Source organism: Vanacampus margaritifer, chromosome 6 (assembly GCF_051991255.1).
Source record: "Vanacampus margaritifer isolate UIUO_Vmar chromosome 6, RoL_Vmar_1.0, whole genome shotgun sequence".
NCBI classification, from domain to species: Eukaryota; Metazoa; Chordata; class Actinopteri; order Syngnathiformes; family Syngnathidae; genus Vanacampus; species Vanacampus margaritifer.
The window spans coordinates 20,676,670-20,695,125 of NC_135437.1; the positions used below are offsets into that span (position 1 = coordinate 20,676,670).

The window sequence follows — 18,456 nt, forward strand, 5'->3', positions numbered from 1 at the left end:
CATCTAGTGGATGAATACTGCACTTATATGAGCCAGAGTGGTGGTGACAAGATGGCTGGCAACATGCCAATTTTGTTGAGCTGGAAATCAATCCAAACAAAACCATCTTCTCAGTAAACCATCAGATGGTAAAATTGTGTTTTTTGTTGTTAATCTATTTTATATCATGTTGCAGAATGCCTAGGAGTATGTTTATATATATATATATATATATATATATATATATATATATATATATATATATATATTTTTTTTTTTTTTTGGGATAAATTAGCAACTCTGAGCTAGTTAAAAAAAAGGGTTAAATTTGAAAAAAACATATATTTTGGTGTTCAGTGAACTTATAGCAGTCATTTAATGTATAATTCATAATTTTCCAAAGAAGGTTCTTGGTTCTTGGGTTCTCCAGGGTTAAAATATTATATATATTATGTATGTACTGTATATTGTATTAATGTAACCCTCCCCCAGACTTCATGTACGGACCTCTTAAGTTCACACGCACTGATCTGGTGGCGCTGACTGTTCAGAGAGGACGAGACTTCGGCCTTCGCAGTTACACGGAAGTCAGACAAACTCTGGATCTGCCACCTGTAAAGACGTTTCAAGACGTCAATCCTCAGATCAACAGGACCAACCCACAGGTAACATCCAGAATTTTCATTTTATAAACAACAATCCAATATAGGCAGCAAACTTGTGCATAACAGGATGCCTTGTTTAACAGTTGCTCAGAGAAGTTGCACAAATGTATGATGGAGACATAACCAAACTAGAGCTCTTCCCTGGAGGTCTGCTAGAGTCCATGGGTGGTCCAGGACCAGTTTTTTCTACTATAATCTTGGACCAATTTGAACGCATAAGAAATGGTGACCGCTTCTGGTTTGAAAACAAACAGAATGGGTGAGTTGCTCCTATTAAGATGTCGCCCATGCTGTGTGTCAATCATGAATATTGATCTAAGTTTTGTTATCTCAGTTTGTTTTCAGATGACGACATCCAAAGAATCCGCAGCGTGACTTTTCACGACGTCCTTGTTGCAGTCACCAGTGCGGAGGATTCTGACATGCAAAAGAATGTATTCTTCTGGAAGAGTGGTAAACCACAAATCAAAACTACAACGTGATTATGATCGTCAATGACTGAATATACAGTAAGAGAATGATCTCACTGTTGTTAGGTGATCCTTGTCCTCAACCCACTCAGCTAAAAGCATCAATGCTCCATCCCTGCACTAATGCCACCAAACTCAATTACTTTGATGGGAGCATAGTTGGCTTTGGAATATGTATCATCATTCTGTTCCTCTTTCCTGTTGGTCAGTATCATACATTCACCTCTGTCTATTTTTTGCACTGGATCGATATTGATCGTCAAAATGCCCTCACAGTGAGTTACTTAGTGGCGTGTACGGTTGCACATCACCGCAAGTACCGCTACAGAAAGTTCCAGAAAAGAGGGAATTCCACCGGAAGAACAGAGACAACTGTTTCAGGATTTGCCGGTAAGAATTTTAGGGGCCTATCTCACTGGCAGCAGAGACATGGCTGCAGCTGATTAGATGACAAAAAAAACTTTAGTTAGCCGCCACAGTGTCTCCAAGATATGACAAAAAACGTGCAAATTTGCCACTTTATAAAGTGACAAATTTGCGGGGAGAAAAAGTACTGCGAAACTTACGAGAAATACACATAGCCTACTACCCGGATGATTGTGCCAATACTTTTCGGTCGGGTTTTCAAATAAGGAGATAGTAATTGCTTTAGCAGAGATTAACCATATGATGTTTAAAGCATTTAAGTTAATTTGTTAAAATGTATATTTACTTGTGGATTTATGTTTCCAGAATTATTATTTACACATTCATACATTTTGGTGTTTTTTTTTTTTTTGTACAAGTATAGTTAAGTTGATGTGTCGAACCTGCTGCTCTCCGTCATTCACTTGCATTTACCTAAAGTATTCTAGCTTCTGATTGGTTAGTGTTAGTCAGCTGACAAGGGATCAGGAAGTGTTGTCACTCTAGCTGCCGTGTATGACGAGAAAAGTTTAAATTAAGAATGAATCCGTCTCCATCCTGCCTTTTCATTTTATAAACAGTGTCCAATTAACCACTAACCAATCCTCACATTAGACTATTGCTACACTACGTGTATTTAACAAAAAATTTTGCCACTTTATAAACTCGCAAATTTGTGAGTTTTTTCTCTCGGAATACCCCACCTCTAGAAAAAAACATCTCCAAAAGGTTGAACATGTTTGAATTTACTGTGACTCCCTGGTGACTCGGGTAGTCTCCAGGAGAATTTCTTGTGGTACTAGTGGGAGAAATTGTCTCAGCCATTTTTTCCTTTCTCAGCCTATGAGTGGCAGAACCATAAAAAGCCTCTGCATGCCGTTAGTGTAGAGGTCATAGAGGAAAGGAAGCTGCAGATATGGGACAGATCTGGAGCCACTCGCCGCTGCTTGAATCTGACCAGACAGCATTGCCTTGATGTACTCCTCTCGAACGATCGCCATCAGAAATCTCTCCTGCTCAAAGTGCCAAAAGAATACGACCTGGTTAGTAGCTATTGCTAGAATCGGCAAGGATCGGAAAATACTCTTCAAAGTTTTCACTAACAGGCTCAGCCGAATATCGTTAACTATTCCAGGTGCTGTTTTTCGACGATGAGAGCAAACGTGCTGCATTCCTCAAGTGTCTGCAGCCGGAAGTGACTGACAAGAGGCTTCGAGTTAGATTGAGGGAGTTGAGCGAGAAGGAGCTTCTGAAGGAGGCGTTAACAGGAGAGCAAAGGGCGCAGATTGTGGAAACTTTCATCCGACACGCTTTCTCCAAGGTAAGCTAAATAGCTGGTTAGCTAAACAGCAAGCCAGCCGGATAGATATGGCCTAATTATGCACTCTCCTTGTCTGCCTCAGGTTTTGGATATCGAGAAACGTGACGCTGGGGACATGGGCAGTGTTTCATGTAAGAAAGCCAAAGAGGTTCTGCGGTGCGAGTTGACAGCTGCAGAGTTTGCCGATGCGCTGGGCCTCAAGCCTGACTCTTTATTTGTGAACTCCATGTTCACACTGGCTGATAAAGACGGCAATGGCTACCTCTCCTTCCAGGAGTTTCTTGATGTCATTGTCATTTTTATGAACGGTAAAAAACATGTGATGCTTTAAACTCCATTAGAATGCACTCATTAAGAATTGAACAGTTCTGGAGAGCTCAGTATTGTTCATTCGGTAATTTTACCGATTTGATGTGTCATCATCATTGCTCTCTCTTTTTTTATTTTTTTTATTTATATATATATATATATATATATATATATATATATATATATATATATATATATATATATATATATATATTTATTTATTTTTTATTTTATTATTTATTATTATTATTTTATTTTTTTATTTTTATTTTATTTTATTTTTTATTTTTTTAATTGTATGTGGGTGAGTATGTGTATGTGCGTGTGTGTGTGTGCGTGTGTTCATTAGTTCACCTAAAACCTATTAAAAAATCCCATACCGTTCACCTAAACCGAACACTTCCAGACAGAGTCGTGAGGCCGTCAGGAGACCCGAGGAAGGACCAAAAAAGGAAGGAAAAAAAAGGGAAAGAAAAAAGAATTGAACAGTTGATTTGGTGTCATTAATAAGCTTCTAGTGTGAGTTATAGTATATGTTTGCACAGGAAGCCCTGAAGACAAGTCCAAGCTGATGTTCTCCATGAATGACATCAGTGGAACTGGTTCTTTATCAAAACAAGACTTTGCCAGGATGCTCAGGTCAATTTTATGACATTTTTCAAAAGTGGTTCTCTTTATGCAATAATTTGCTGTTGGCCTTTCTATCCACTTAAAGGTCGTTGATTGAAATCTCCAACGGCGCGTTGTCAAAGTGTCAGACGGACGACGCCATCACAGCCATGATGCAGGCAGCGGGGTTTGATAACAAAGAGAACATCACATGGGAAGACTTTCATTTCCTCTTGCGGGACCACGAGAAGGAGCTGCAGTTTGCCCACCTTAATGTTAAAGGTTGAAGAAGGTTTTCTTTGTCTTTCCTCATTCCTTGAACATCATACCGATTGATTAATCCACTGTATTGCCAATGCAGGGGTGCAGAATCGAGGAAATAAATTGTTTAATCGAGACCAGAGAGTTTCTTTTATCTGCCCAGTGAGAAGGTAAAAAACAAGGGGAACTGTCGATAGTGCATAACCCTCAGCCAAGACATTGCATGCCATGCCTAAAATCATTTTGTTGTTGTTGATTACAGCAGTGAGAAAACAGATGGACCGGATATCCGCAGACGGAAAAAGTTTGTGCCCAATTTCTTATTGATAAACATCTAGAAATAAAAAATGGTGCCTTATGGTATGAGTGATTGGACTTCGAAGTTTTTTAGACATACGAGCCATCATTCAGCTGATTTTTTTTCACGATATAATTACAATATAATTATAATAATTAAATATTATAATTAGTTATTATAATTTATATATATATATATATACAACATAACATTAACACTCTGTTTTTTTTCTTCCAACAAATCTTACAATATGCATTATTAAACATGCCCAAAGATGCACAATATAAAATGTACCAACAGCAATTTTTTTACCGTTTGCATAAAAAAGAAAGCTTGAAAGGGATTGACATTTAATAATCTATTGAAAAAACTAAGGTCAGGTGGGTTGGAATACTTGTTTTCATTCTTCCTCTTTAATCAAATTTACAGGGTCAACCAAAATAGTGTGCCGTCATCTAGTGGTCGAGAGTGGAATTACACCCAAAATAAACGCAAGCCAATTTTATTAAGTGCAAAATTATTGAGTGTTATTTTTACCCTTATTAACACACACATTTAAACTTTTTTTTGGGGTGGCTGGAACGGATTAATGGCATTCCCATTCATTTCAATGTCTCAAGACACCACTGAAATGTGAATTTTTGAAAACAATTTTGGCGGTGGTAGTAATACATATAATTCAATACAGGTTTGACCTAAATACTCCCAAAGTGTACGTGAAACCCAAGCGTGACTTCTACATAAGAAACCCCATCCGGCAGAAGATCCAGCAGTTCAAACGATTCATTGAGAACTACCGCCGGCATATCGTCTGCTTCATCGTGGTTTACGGCATAACGGGCGGCGTGGCGCTCGAGAGATGTTACTGTAAGGATAAATCTGTTATTCTGTGTTGCTGTTGCATCGTGAGGTCTAATTCAATTCAAACGTTCTCCTCAGACTACAGTTTGCAGATGACGTCAACAGGCATGCCAGAGACTTCAGTGGTGGGCGTGGTGGTGTCCCGGGGCTCGGCGGCGGCCGTTTCCTTTCTCTTCCCCTACATGCTCCTCACCGTGTGTCGCAACCTCATCACAATGTGCAGAGAGACTTTCCTCAACAGATACGTCCCCTTCGATGCCGCCATCGACCTTCATCGCTATATGGCCGTGACTGCCGTCGTTCTCGCAGGTTGCCAGGCAATATACTGTAATGATAAATATTACTGACAAAAAATTTGGGATATTGGGCTTTTGCGTGACCTTGTCAGGCAACGGCATGTTGTGCAAAAAGTATTTGGTAAGTTGGACATGTCCATACAAAGGTTCAAATTAGGTCAAGTTGAGTCTCACCTTTTAGTTTCATTCAAAAAGTTCCCCATTTATTTTGCTGTTTTCTATCGTGTGAATTCAAAATAGCTGCCTCATCCTGGCACTTAGGCTAACAGATCCCTCTGGTGTATTGCAACAACATAATGAGGCTCTCTGACATTAACGGTAACGGAATATTGAGTGACAAAAACACACCACCAACCCAAAAAAGGAGCACTTAAGACCCTAAGATGCATTTGTGTTAGTTTTCATAAAAAATGCATATTAAGCAATAGGAGAAACCTCCTCTATTTCCAAAAATAGAATTAGCATCTGAAAAACATGGTGAAAATCATAAAACTTTATTTGGGACACATAACAAACAGTTTGTATTAAAAGTTTTGAGATTTTTTTAAATGATTAAAAATGGACAATAATTCTAATACTCATATCACTCAAATTAATTTTCAAAAGGAAATTTGGTGGCGTTTGTTTTTACCATTATTGATAAAATGGTATAAAAATGACCTGTACGTTAAATGCACTTAATTATGAAGTTTTTTGTTTTGTTTTTGTTTTTTGTAGTGGTTCACAGCTTGGGTCATGTGGTCAACATCTACATTTTCTCCATCAGTAACCTTAGCATCCTGGCCTGTTTGTTCCCGAAGGTTTTGACTAACAATGGGTATGTTAACTTTTTTGTTTTGTTTGAGTTAATAGTGTCAATGTTTACTAATTCATTTTATATGATAGTTTTTATACAAGGAGCACTTTTAATTTGTATTCTTGACATTTATGGACAAGGTGGTAAAAAAGGAAAAAATAACTGTTGTGTGTGTGTAAAATATTGTTTATAGTTTATTCTAATAAACTAATACCGGTAATGCTTGCTCATTTTTCTGTTATTCTAATATATTTAATTTATTAATACATTAACTCATTCACTCCCAGCCATTTTCACTGAAGCAATCCCCTTCATTCCCGGCTGTTTCACTAGATTTTGACTGATTTTGCCAGACCCACAGAATATTGTGTTCTATTGCTATAAAAACATTGAACCTACCAAAAGAAAGATTAGAGTCTCTTCTTTTAGCGGGGAAAAAAAGTGTATTTGTATCTGTTTCCGTTTTGCAGCAATTAGCATTAGAATATAGCGAAGTTTAATCATTATTCACAAGTATATTTAGAATTGTGAGTGAATGAGCTTTTTTTCAACATGGCTCTGGTTGATCTTTTTTGCTCTGGTGCCACTCGCTGGCCGTTTGTGTAATAACTACCATTTCTTTAACCATTTTTTGCCGTTGAGAGGCAGCATCAAAGCCTTCTGTATGCTCTAGCATTTAAAAAAAAACAAAAAACAAAAAAATTTAAAACGTATAAATACGTCTTTGGGACATTTAAAACAACTTGCCAAAAGAAAGATTAGAGTCTCTTCTTTCATCAGGAAAAAAAAGGGTATTTGTATCTGTTTCCGTTTTGCATCAATTAGCATTAGAATATAGCTAAGTTTCACCATTATTCACAAATCTATTTAGAATTGTGAGTAAATTATCTTTTTCTCCAACATGGCTCTAGCCACTACTAGACTATCTAGATTTGTATAAATAGTGATACTAAATTATTTTCCACTTTGGGTTGGTGACAGGATCCCAAAGCATTCAAACACAATTCTCAATTTCTCAATATAGGTCCGAACTTCCTCTCAAGTGGTCTTGGTGGTTCTTTCAAACGGTTCCAGGTACTGTATTGTGGTAGATCCAGAATGTCACAAAGCGAGTGTTTCTCGTCACACCGTACTTTATTTGTGTTGTTGTCAGGGCTCACCGGCGTGCTGCTTCTTTTCACTTTGTCATTCGTTTACGTTTTCGCCTCTCGCTATTTTCGCCGCATCAGTTTCCGAGGGTTCTGGATCACTCATTCCCTTTACGTTGTTGTATATATTTTGGTAAGTGTTTTTCCCTATTTATTGAATTAACAAAATGTCCGTAGTTTTTTATTTTAAACATATTTTAGTTTGCGTTGTTGTGATGCTGGCATGTTTACATCCAACAGACAATCATTCATGGCAGTTTTGGTCTACTTCAAGAGCCACGTTTCTACATCTTCCTCATTCCACCTGCACTGTTCTTCCTGCTGGACAAACTAATTAGTCTGAGCAGGAAGAAGGTGGAGATTCCTGTAATCAGAGCAGAGTTGCTGCCTTCAGGTGACCTTCAGTCTGTTTGTTACGTAACGCCCATCCTTTCTTGGTTAGCAAATAGTCCAAACTGAACTCAGGCCCTCTATTTCGGCAACTGATAATATATATATATATATATATATATATATTAGGGGTGTCAGGCTATTAAAATCGTAATTAATCGCATTACTTCAATAGTTAACTCACGATTAATCGCAAATTTTATATTGTTTTAAATGTACAATAAAATATTTTTTTCAAAATTTTCATACTCTTGTTAACATAAGGGAGCAAAAATTTTATTAATAGAATTATGGATCCATCATTTAGTCATTGCTACAGTAATTTCATAATCATTCATAAAATTGAGTTAAGATTAAAAAAAGATGTATGATGATGAGTGTGAGATATATTTGTGTTTAGGTCATTTTTCTGCCACTAGATGGCATAATTGCATTTGTAAGACGTTGGTGACACCTCAGTGCTTTTTTTTTCATATTAATAATGATCTAATCTTTAACATGAGGTTACTTGTGAAATTCTGCACATTTTTAAAATTGTAAAACATAACGTGACCCCAGTCTCTACAAATATATGCATTATTATTCAATTTATTACTGCTAAATTTTGACGTGGACAGAATTCCCCAGTACAGTAAGGGGCGGTCATTAATCGCACGTTAAAAAAAATTGTGGCGTTAAAGGAACTTTAAATGAACTCAAATTTAAGGCGCTAATTTTGACACCCCTTATATATATCAAATACATTATAAGAACAGATTTTTTTGTTTTGTTTTTGTTTTATGTTACACTCAATACTAATCCCCAAACCCCCCAAAATAAGAACTACTGCAGTACTCCAGGCTCTCTTGACTGTTATTTGCGCCCTAGTGGTCACAGGGCCCAAAGCAGGTGCTTCGTAGTACCAAATAAACTGCACCATTAATAATTATTGTTGTCACTTATTTCACTCCCTGCAGGCGTAACTCATCTGGAGATCAAGCGACCAAAAGGCTTTGTGTATCGTTCCGGCCAGTGGGTCCGCATTGCGTGCCTGATGTTGGGCACAGATGAGTACCACCCATTCACGCTGACATCGGCCCCTCACGAGGAGACCCTCAGCTTGCACATCAGGGCTGTGGGACCCTGGACCAGCCGGCTCAGAGAGCTCTACAGCGAAGAAAGTCTGATTGAGCTTGGAGCCTGTCCAAAGGTAGGACATCAGTACTTCTTTCTTACTTTTGGAATTCATGTTTTTTTTTTTTTGTGTTTTTTTTTTTTTTTTTTTTACAGGTGCTGTGGGAAATGTCTTGAAAATCAATTAATTCATCAATGAATGGGTTGGGTTGAAATAATGTGGTCACTTCAATCTTAATGATTAATTTGACCATGACCAAGCTTCAGCTTTGCCAGATTTCCTTTTATGAGTTGCATTTATCGCAAACAGTCTGCAGATACCAATTTTTGTGATGATTATGGTGCCCTCACATGCACTTAGTTTAAAACAGCAAACTGTTCCTATAAAGTTGGAAGCTGTTGACCTATTTTTCTTGATAATAAAGACTATTAATCATTTAACTAAACGATTTTCCCTTTTCTTCATAGAGCATGATTAATCATTTATCAATTGGTTTTACACTTTTAAAGGGTGAAGTGAAGCAGGAAACTTAGCACGGTAGAAGAATGATCTTGGGGACTAATGATTAATCGTAGACGACATCATTGTAGTGCCGTGATCACCAACATTGTGCCCACGGGCACCAGGTCACGTCAAGGAATTAGTCGATTAATCGTATGAATAATCGATTCTCAATGTATTCGATAGTGATAGCACTAAACATCGTACCAAAATATGACCGTGAGCTTGTGTTCGACTCTTTTCATCACAGCTGTATCTGGATGGCCCGTTTGGAGAGGGACACCAAGAATGGACTGACTTTGAGGTTTCTGTTTTGGTGGGAGGAGGCATCGGCGTCACGCCATTTGCCTCCATCCTCAAAGATCTGGTGTTCAAGTCCTCCATCAAGTCAAAGATTCAATGTCAAAAGGTGTGCTTCTCTCTAATGATATGGATCAATACTTCCTTGTGGGCGTGCTTACAAGAGGTGCGGGAGTCGAGTCACGTGACTTGACTCGAGTCCAAGTCTGCAATAAATGATGATGCACAAACTTGAATTCTTTACATTTTTATGCAGCACAATATGAAAGTTAAGACTTGAGACTTGCTTCACTCGCTCATATGCGGTATGCTTTCCTCCCACCCGGTACTTTTTCTCGGTATGCTCCGTGTTTTTCCAGGTGTACTTCATCTGGGTGACACGGACGCAGCGTCAGTTTGAGTGGGTGTCAGACATCATCAGGGAGGTGGAGGAGATGGACTCGCTGGAGCTAGTGTCAGTTCACACTTACATCACGCAGGTGGCCGAGAAGTTTGACCTGCGCACCACCATGCTGGTGAGATAACCAACAGGAAATATGCTGTATATATAATGCTGGTATACTGTAGAAATTCATTTCACATTATACAATGTATTATTGTATTATATTTTTTTAAGTTCTATATTCATATTGTCCATCATAATTCTTAACATTTCAAGCGCAATCGTAAATCCTCAGAGCAAATCTCTTCTGTTACAAATATGCAAATGAGTTGATCATTTTTGCCGCTGGGTGCGATATGACGATAGTACTACATTTCTTGTTTTTAATGTGTGACCAGTACGTGTGCGAGCGTCACTTCCAGAAAGTGTGGAACCGCAGCCTGTTCACCGGTCTGAGGTCTGTCACCCATTTTGGCCGGCCGCCCTTCGTGTCCTTTTTCAGCTCGCTGCAGGATGTTCATCCAGAGGTCAGTCCCTTTTGAGACGGTCTCGCAAACGTCCGCATAGAGTGCAGGAGTGAATACGTGTAAATAAGTGTTATTTCCTGCAGGTGTCGAAGATTGGCGTTTTCAGCTGTGGACCGCCGGGACTGACCAAGAATGTGGAGAAAGCCTGTCAGCACATGAACAAGAGGGACCAGGCATTGTTCATGCACCACTATGAGAATTTTTAAATGAAGTTCCGCATGGATGAAAAGGGTCTTTTAATATCAATTTCTGTGAATGAAATGTTGTAATCTACTTTATTGATCATCAAGCACGCTCCCAATAAGTTGGCGAATGTTTTTGGTAATAAATTCATGTCTCTTTATTTATGAATGAATGAATTCATTCAAAAACACAAAAAAAAGCAAAGAAAAAAAATCTATATCTACTCAAGATATTAAAAGTCCTATAAAACGTAAAATTATAGCATAAACATAACATTTATAGCAATAAGTGTGATTGTACATGAGGCATTCATGCAATGTGCTTTATTTAGTAAGTTTGGATCATTAGCTGAAAATCAGATCTAAATAATCGTTTTCTTCTTTAACAAATCATAGCTCTAAAAAACGAGATTTTAATTCATTTTATTTTCAGCGTTTCAATGAATGCTTGAAATGTAGTTTATTGTGTGCTCTTGAATAAATTTTAATCTATTGACACAAGTGTTGATGTTTTGTTTTTTGTTTTTATTTAATAATTGAACATTAGCTTGTGCAAAGCAGACCAGAAGTAAGCCCTATTTTTGTAGATGCTAGCTAACTAGCTAGCTCCCTAAAAGGTAAAAAGTTTTTTATTTTTTAAACTTAATAAATGAATATTAGCTTGTGTAAAGAAGACCAGAAGTATTTGGAGAGCTCAGGCCCTATTTTCGTAGATGCTAGCTAACTAGCTAGCTCCCTAAAAGGTAAACAATAGGAGCTAGCTAGCTAGCTAGCACCTCGGGCTAAACTGTGGCATCGTTTTTACTTTCTGGACCTGGATTTTCCACCTCTGGATGACAGAAAGTAGACTAGATCTCAGACCAGCTGAAAGCAGTTCTAAGTTTGTGGCACAGGTGGTGTAACAGAATTTTGATGGATTCGAGCCACCCTAAAAAGGTGCATTTTTGTGCGCACATTGACAATCAATGACCCTCATTGTGGCAGCACATTAGACTTGCCCATGAATTCTTTCATATGGATCAATGTTAAATTTCAAAATTGCTTCTCCGTCACTGTAACTGATTAAAAATGATTTGCATAATGATGGTTCAAATGATGAGGAATGAATTTGTCACGAATGGGATTTATCTGAGTTGGTGGTGCAAGAAAAGGAAACTTGACTGCAGGTTTAAAGATTTTACTGTGTTACTTCCTATTATGAGCTGGTTTTGCAAATATTCTGATTGTGGCGTCACTCGTAGATAACAACGATGGCAAACAAAACAAAAAACACCCAACCTTTTATCTTCCATGCAGTCACTTCCTCTATGTTTATGTTGCAAGGTGGAGTCGTAGTTTGACTGTAAGATTGCTGCAGTTAAGACATCGAGGAAACAAGTGCATGAGTTTACCTAGCTTTTGAAAAGCCTTACTCACCATATTGCTTTATGGATTATGATGCATTTACTGTGTTGAAGTATGTGTGAAAGTCATACAAGGAAGTGATAATATCTTTTTATTTTCTGTGAAAAAGAGCCTTATCAGCCACTATGAACAATATTAAACATTAACATTATTCTTGTGATGCCAAACCCTTTGAAGGGAAAATTCCTCACCTGCACAATCAAAGTTTTTTATTTCCTGCACCATCTGTTTACACATTTCTGTCAAGGACAGACATGAAAGCATCGAAACCATGAACCATATGCAGATCTGCTCACACTTCTCCATAAAATCAATAATGCACCTAATGCATACTAAAAAAAAAATTGCACTTTGAAGTTCCAACTGCCACAAAGTTGTTGCCTGTTCATTTTACCAGAAACTTCTTGAATCCTCACTCATAATTAGATCATGCAGAAGGGTGAGCAGCTATGTTCGTAAAAACATGACTGACTGATTGGGTTTTATTGTCTTGGATGTCAAACCAACCATAAAGACGGGAAGTGTTTGGAAGCGTTGCAGGGCTTGTTTACATCGGTTTGGGTCCTGTGCTATCAGAAGCTTACAGTAGGGGAGTCAATTGCTCAATTGTTACAATTTACACTATATGACTATTAGTTGACTTCAAGGTAACATTTTGGGCCTTGAAGGTTGAGGTACATTCACACATATGGACAATTTAGAGTCAGCCTAACATTAGGGCTTGTATTAAACTACCAAAACTTTAAATGCAACTTAAAAGAACAACCCAAAAAATAAATTAATAAGTAAAATAATATTTTAGAAAAATAATTGCAATAAAAAACGATATAAAAATAAATTTCTGCAGTGTGTGCTATGTCCTCTTGGGGCACTGTTTTGCCCTCATGGAGAACATGGACCTAAAAGTCAAGGCAAACTTTATTAATATAACACGTTTTCCACAGATTAGGAAGAATAAATGCCCGTGAGTACTGTTATATTACTTATCTGTATGTGTTACTACAGTATTTGTGTGTGAATATTCGTTATTTGAAGGGTAAATTCCTCCTGTGATGTAATGCTACTTTATGCCAGCTTCCACTTAGTGTTAGCATTAAGCTAGCAATGTAACTTAAATCTTTTTCTTGCATTTAATTGTACAATGTGTGTAATAATAACGATTACATTCCGATTTATTGCCCAGCCCTACCTAGCACACATGATTTTGGAATGTGGGAGTTGTCACACAAGCTCGGAGAGAACATACAAACTCCTCACAGGATATTCAAACCCTGAATCGCAGAACTGTGGGGCAGATGTGCAAACCACTTAGACACTGTGCTGCTATACATGAAAACATAAGACTGGAACTGAAGTTAAATTGCTCCTTTCACCGTTATTCAAGACCGCCAGTGTGCACATTAGAAATGTTCAAATTAAAATAAACAGAATACTAGAAATAATTCACACTCACAGTCAAATATAAATGTGACTCAAGTCAGAAACGTTGCAGTCATTTTAGTGTACTCAGATTAGTCTGATTAGCTTAATGCTAACGTAATGAGAAACGGTTGTTATAACTGTTCAAGCTACATATTTTTGTGATCCTCTGCAAAACATGACAAATATCAGTGGTCTCGGTGTTTAACTGTATGTCTATACTGTATTATACTGGCCTCAGGTGGCCAAGCACGCCAAGGAGCAGCACTATCGCCGTTGAATTGAAGCAAAAATGTGTCAAAAGCTGTTTACGTTCTTTACATTCTCCCAGCGACACACAATTATCCAAGTTGCTGATGACTTTATAATTTGTTTGTCCTTTACACTTGCATTTCAGTAAAGAATGTGCAAACGTTACTAAATACGTGGCCTGGGTTGACGCTGAATCTGATTATTTCAATTTACATTATTTCCTTTGGGGGAAAAATTAAGCTTGACTTTTTTTTGTCCCAGAACTTTGAAGGTCCACTCTATTGATCCTCACTGATCAAATGGCTCCCTCTCCTGGTAAGAGTGAGCTGCTTTCATCTAATGAGCTTCACAAGGGCATCCTATTTTATGCTGCATTACCTTTTTTCTATAGATTTTCAATACAACACATTAAGCTGTTCTTAAAGTGTCCTCCTTCAGTCTACTTATTGCTCCTGTCTCAGGCCTGATGCGTCAAGGAGAGAAAATATTGTAATCACATCTTAACCGGGGTTACATACACACCAATAATTTAGAGCCAGAGGCAAGGGTGCATTCTTATCCCTTAAAGAAAACACACATCAAATTGGTTTATACAACTACACATTTTAACATTCTCTAAGATGGCTATTTATGTTGACCTTGATTTTTATTTTTTGTAGCAGTTTATGAAAACCGAACAAGCAAGACAAGACACTGGGAAACATGACAAAAGGTGAAATAAAACTAACGCTAACTAAAACAAAGTCAACAAAAACAGGTCATGACTGACATTAGCTGCAGTGATGGTTAAAAAATAAATCATGTAAAAAAAAAACAAGGTGCTATATAATTTTCAGTTTATATTATTTGCTTTAAGATCTAGCAAACATTTCAAAGGGTACAATTCTGTATTTGAATGAAATTTTGAGTTTCATAACCAGGTTTGATGCAAATTAAAAAATAATGCTGCGGTAAAGGAGCAAAAATATGGTAATTGTATTTGACAATGTTAACTGTTGGGGGCCTTTTAGGCCATAAAAACTTTTTTTTCCATTTTATTCTGACACTGCACAAGAAATAGTATTAAAATCATTGACAAAAAAAGTATAGGGGGCTTTCAGGCTAATCAGAATGTTGTAAAAGGTTAAATGAAAAATGAAACAAATAAATGGCCCTTTTTTTATACAGGAAATGTAGTTTTAAAAAATTTCAAAATATCAGAAATTTCACTTTTATTAGTTTTAATTTCAAACTAACGCAGAGTATGCAGACTTTCCAGTGTCTTTTATAACGTTAACTGAAAATTTAAATAAATATTTAACACAGTTTAAATTGAACTATTATTGACCGTCAGATTAGATTTTTTTGAAAAGGCGGATTCGGATATCCGCTGATAATCAGCCCGGCCGATAATCGGTCTATCCCTATTCAAAACAAAAACTGTTGTTAATAGTTTCTCTCTTTGTAAAACATTAGCCCTCTAATAAGTATTTAAAGGATTAATTTTGAATGTAAATGGAGTCTCCGTTTTCATAAACATGGCTAATTTAAATTCAACAAAGCACATTGTGAAAGTCGAAAAATAATAATAAAAAAAATTGTAAAATTTATGATTGTATTATTTTAGCAGAGATGTCATTTTTTTCAGTTTTCTATCACTGCAATAAATTAAAAATAATAATAATGCCATACTTTCTGCTGTATTGCAAAATTGGTCTTCTGACAGTTTAGATGTTAGAAAACCTTTTGAGCTCCATTATCATCAATAACAAATGCAGGTCTTGGGTTTGTGAATTACGTTGTGTATGTCTGCTCACCGGGTTAGCCATTTGCATCGGTGTATTTAAGAGTCTGATAATCTTCTTAGTCTTGGTAAGTACCCAGCTAGAAGTCAGCTACTGTCCAGATTGTCTCATCCTCACGCGGACAACAACAACAACAAAGTGTGCTTGCGCAAACGAGGTGGCATGGTGGCTTCTCCGGCATGAAATATGCACCTGCCTTCCTTTGGCAAGTGTGCTGACAGAGCTGTGGAAGAAGTGTTGGAGGGCCTGCTCAACCTGAAGATGTTTGGCAGCGGGAAGAAGAAGTGGTTTGTGAGGAAGCACAAGAGACAGTATCAGACGCAGCAGAGGTCCGCCAGGAAGCCGTGCACCAAGCAGAAGAAGCGGTGGGCCTCTAAGATCCTCAAGCAGCACAGGCAGAAGCTCCTTAACGAGCTGGACGTCAACGCCGTGCTACCCTACTTGGTCTACGATAAGGTGTTCTCGCTTGGGGAGTACAAGGAAATCCTGGGACAGGAGTCCAACAAGAGGCGCACTGAAGTTTTCCTGGACCGTCTGTCTTCCAAAGGACCCGCTGCGTTTTGCTCTTTCTGCTCGGTCCTGGAGGAGACGTGTCCCCAACTGCTCACCTGCTTTCTCTTGGATGGAGAAGGTATGTTCTTGACATCACACTTAGGGCAGTGCCTTTTTTTCCTCTTGCATTTACAGAAGAGAAACCAATCAATCAATCAAAAAATAAATTACATATCTAGAGCGGGAAACTACTTTGTAATGAACCAGCACTGCAGACTAAGAGCCAGCAAAAAATAGCCTCTTAAACCGGCGATGGCTGAGGGGATTACTTAGCCGACATCCTTTATAACTAGCATATGGCCGACGTGTCTGCAGTCTGCAGGACTCACGCCGTCTGTGGCATACAAACGTCCTCATCAATCTGATACCCCTGAGTGCCCTCAATTACAATTTCACGCATACAATGCCCTACAGAAGTACAAACCATGAGGCAACCATGCTAACTATAGTTAGCGGTGTTGGAACTCTGGTAGACGCAACAACTATATCTGGTCTGTGAAAATCTACCTGAGAAACTATGTGAGAAACTCTAGCTGAGAGCCAAGGTAACATTGTGGTGCACTTCAAAAAAGTCACTCCAATTGTGGTTGTCTGGGAAGGTTGGATTGTCCCCTTGACTGCCGGGGTGGGCTGGGCTTGTTCGGACTTTTTTTCTGGAACTCCAGAGTGGTCCAGCGATCCAGTTTCGTCTCAGAATGTAGCTGTACAGTCTCCTATGTTCAGGCGGGAGGAAACTTCAGGCGGACCCCGGGGTCCGATACCGGCCTTGGAGCCACTCGGGGCCCAGATAGCCCGAACGCCCTGACCGAGAGCTTTACAACGGTGTCTGCCCCGTCACTCCACGACATTGCGTTCCGGAGATAGAGGGCCGACAAACCCAAGATCTTTACCCGGGATAGGAAGCATCGCAGGCTTGGTACGTTTTTGAAATCCTTGGTCTCCTGGTGGGCTTTGGGCGGGCATATCTCCCGGACCGTCCAACCGGGGACATAAGGGCATCCCCGGGCACGTCTTGGCGAGAGCTTTCAAACGGCGTCGGTGTCAGCGCTCCACGATATTGCGTTCCGGAGATAGAGGGCCCGACAAACCCAAGATTTTTACCCGTGATAGGAACCATCGCAAGCGGGGACGATTTTTCGGATTTCTGCCCCCCCGTATCTCCGGAACATTAGATCCTACCGGGGAGATAAAAAACATTACCGGACTCGTCTCGATGTGAGCTTTCCAACCATGTCGGTGCCAAGATAGAAGGCCGGCAAATGTTCAATTTCTGAGCCTTCCCGGCCCGCTCCACTTGCGTTCTGGAGATAGTGGCTTGACAGTTTCAATATTTCATGCCAAACTAATTTTGCATGCCAAAAGAGTGAATGCATTGTTGGTTGAGGTGGTCCTCTAACTTGGAGTTGCCACCTGTTGACAAAAAAATGAACTCTTTTTCACATACACAATGCACACAAGACGTCACATCCACAGGCAGAGGGTGGGAAATTCGAACCCGAATGCAACTGGCCAGACGTTTGCAGGAGTACCCATTGTGAACAGCTAAGGTGTTAATCTACTAATTAGAAGATGTTTGAAGATGTCATAAATGGTCTAACAAAAAGGCATATGTAAAGATATTTTGGGGCAAATTGTTACATACAGCAGCTTTAGCTAGCTTGAATGCATTGAAGTCATGTAAATTCAGACAACTTGGCTGATGGATCAATCTGCTCTAACAGATGGCTCTCCAAGAGGAGGAAAGAAAGGGGGGCTCCCCATGCTGCCAAACACTTCTGGAGATGAACCTCTGTGCTCGCCTCCCATGTACGTTGACCCTGTGTTTGACTCCAGGTAAGATTATGCATTCCTATAATTCTCTCAATTTGGCACTTACCTTCATCACCTCACTTGATCTGTCCCCCCTTATTTTCTGGAAATGACTTATAATAAGCTCAAAGGGCAAATGGAGTCAGTGCACCACATGATGCTTCGTTAACCTGAAAATGCATTTTTCATACGAACTTTGAGCAGATTTGTGGAGTTCCCCGAATGTGATTATTTTTTTACCAAAATAAGGTTCAAGGTCACTACAGTAGCACAGTGTTAAAAACAGTTGGGTCAAAAATAACCCAATTATGGATCAAAAACGGACCAATACACTTTATGGGTCAATTTGACCCAACTTTTTGGGTTGTTTTATACAAAATGACCCAAATTTTTGACCCAAGTAAAGGATCTGACCAATATTT

The 18,456-nt window shown here is 38.7% G+C and overlaps 2 protein-coding genes across 8 annotated transcripts in view; both read left to right on the plus strand.

Annotated features, from left to right (window-relative positions):
• duox (dual oxidase) overlaps positions 1-11,266 on the plus strand; it is a 25,425-nt gene extending 14,159 nt beyond the window's left edge. Inside the window, exons 11-33 of the mRNA XM_077568162.1 lie at positions 472-644; positions 728-903; positions 979-1,097; positions 1,181-1,318; positions 1,391-1,504; positions 2,360-2,562; positions 2,655-2,840; positions 2,923-3,148; positions 3,695-3,788; positions 3,865-4,040; positions 4,120-4,189; positions 4,282-4,323; positions 5,006-5,184; positions 5,257-5,487; positions 6,192-6,291; positions 7,295-7,344; positions 7,424-7,551; positions 7,659-7,812; positions 8,765-8,997; positions 9,674-9,832; positions 10,083-10,238; positions 10,504-10,632; positions 10,716-11,266. Coding sequence (XP_077424288.1) covers positions 472-644; positions 728-903; positions 979-1,097; positions 1,181-1,318; positions 1,391-1,504; positions 2,360-2,562; positions 2,655-2,840; positions 2,923-3,148; positions 3,695-3,788; positions 3,865-4,040; positions 4,120-4,189; positions 4,282-4,323; positions 5,006-5,184; positions 5,257-5,487; positions 6,192-6,291; positions 7,295-7,344; positions 7,424-7,551; positions 7,659-7,812; positions 8,765-8,997; positions 9,674-9,832; positions 10,083-10,238; positions 10,504-10,632; positions 10,716-10,838 — 3,359 coding nt within the window. The 3' untranslated portion in view covers positions 10,839-11,266. The remainder of the gene's footprint in view (positions 1-471; positions 645-727; positions 904-978; positions 1,098-1,180; positions 1,319-1,390; positions 1,505-2,359; positions 2,563-2,654; positions 2,841-2,922; positions 3,149-3,694; positions 3,789-3,864; positions 4,041-4,119; positions 4,190-4,281; positions 4,324-5,005; positions 5,185-5,256; positions 5,488-6,191; positions 6,292-7,294; positions 7,345-7,423; positions 7,552-7,658; positions 7,813-8,764; positions 8,998-9,673; positions 9,833-10,082; positions 10,239-10,503; positions 10,633-10,715) is intronic.
• A 4,504-nt stretch (positions 11,267-15,770) lies between these two features.
• tjp1b (tight junction protein 1b) overlaps positions 15,771-18,456 on the plus strand; it is a 76,886-nt gene continuing 74,200 nt past the window's right edge. For 5 of the 7 annotated variants that reach the window (XM_077568738.1, XM_077568742.1, XM_077568743.1 and 2 more), the window contains exons 1-2: positions 15,771-16,304; positions 17,947-18,058. In XM_077568738.1, coding sequence (XP_077424864.1) covers positions 15,860-16,304; positions 17,947-18,058 — 557 coding nt within the window. In that variant the 5' untranslated portion in view covers positions 15,771-15,859. The remainder of the gene's footprint in view (positions 16,305-17,946; positions 18,059-18,456) is intronic. The other 2 variants (XM_077568744.1, XM_077568745.1) reach the window with 1 other exon arrangement.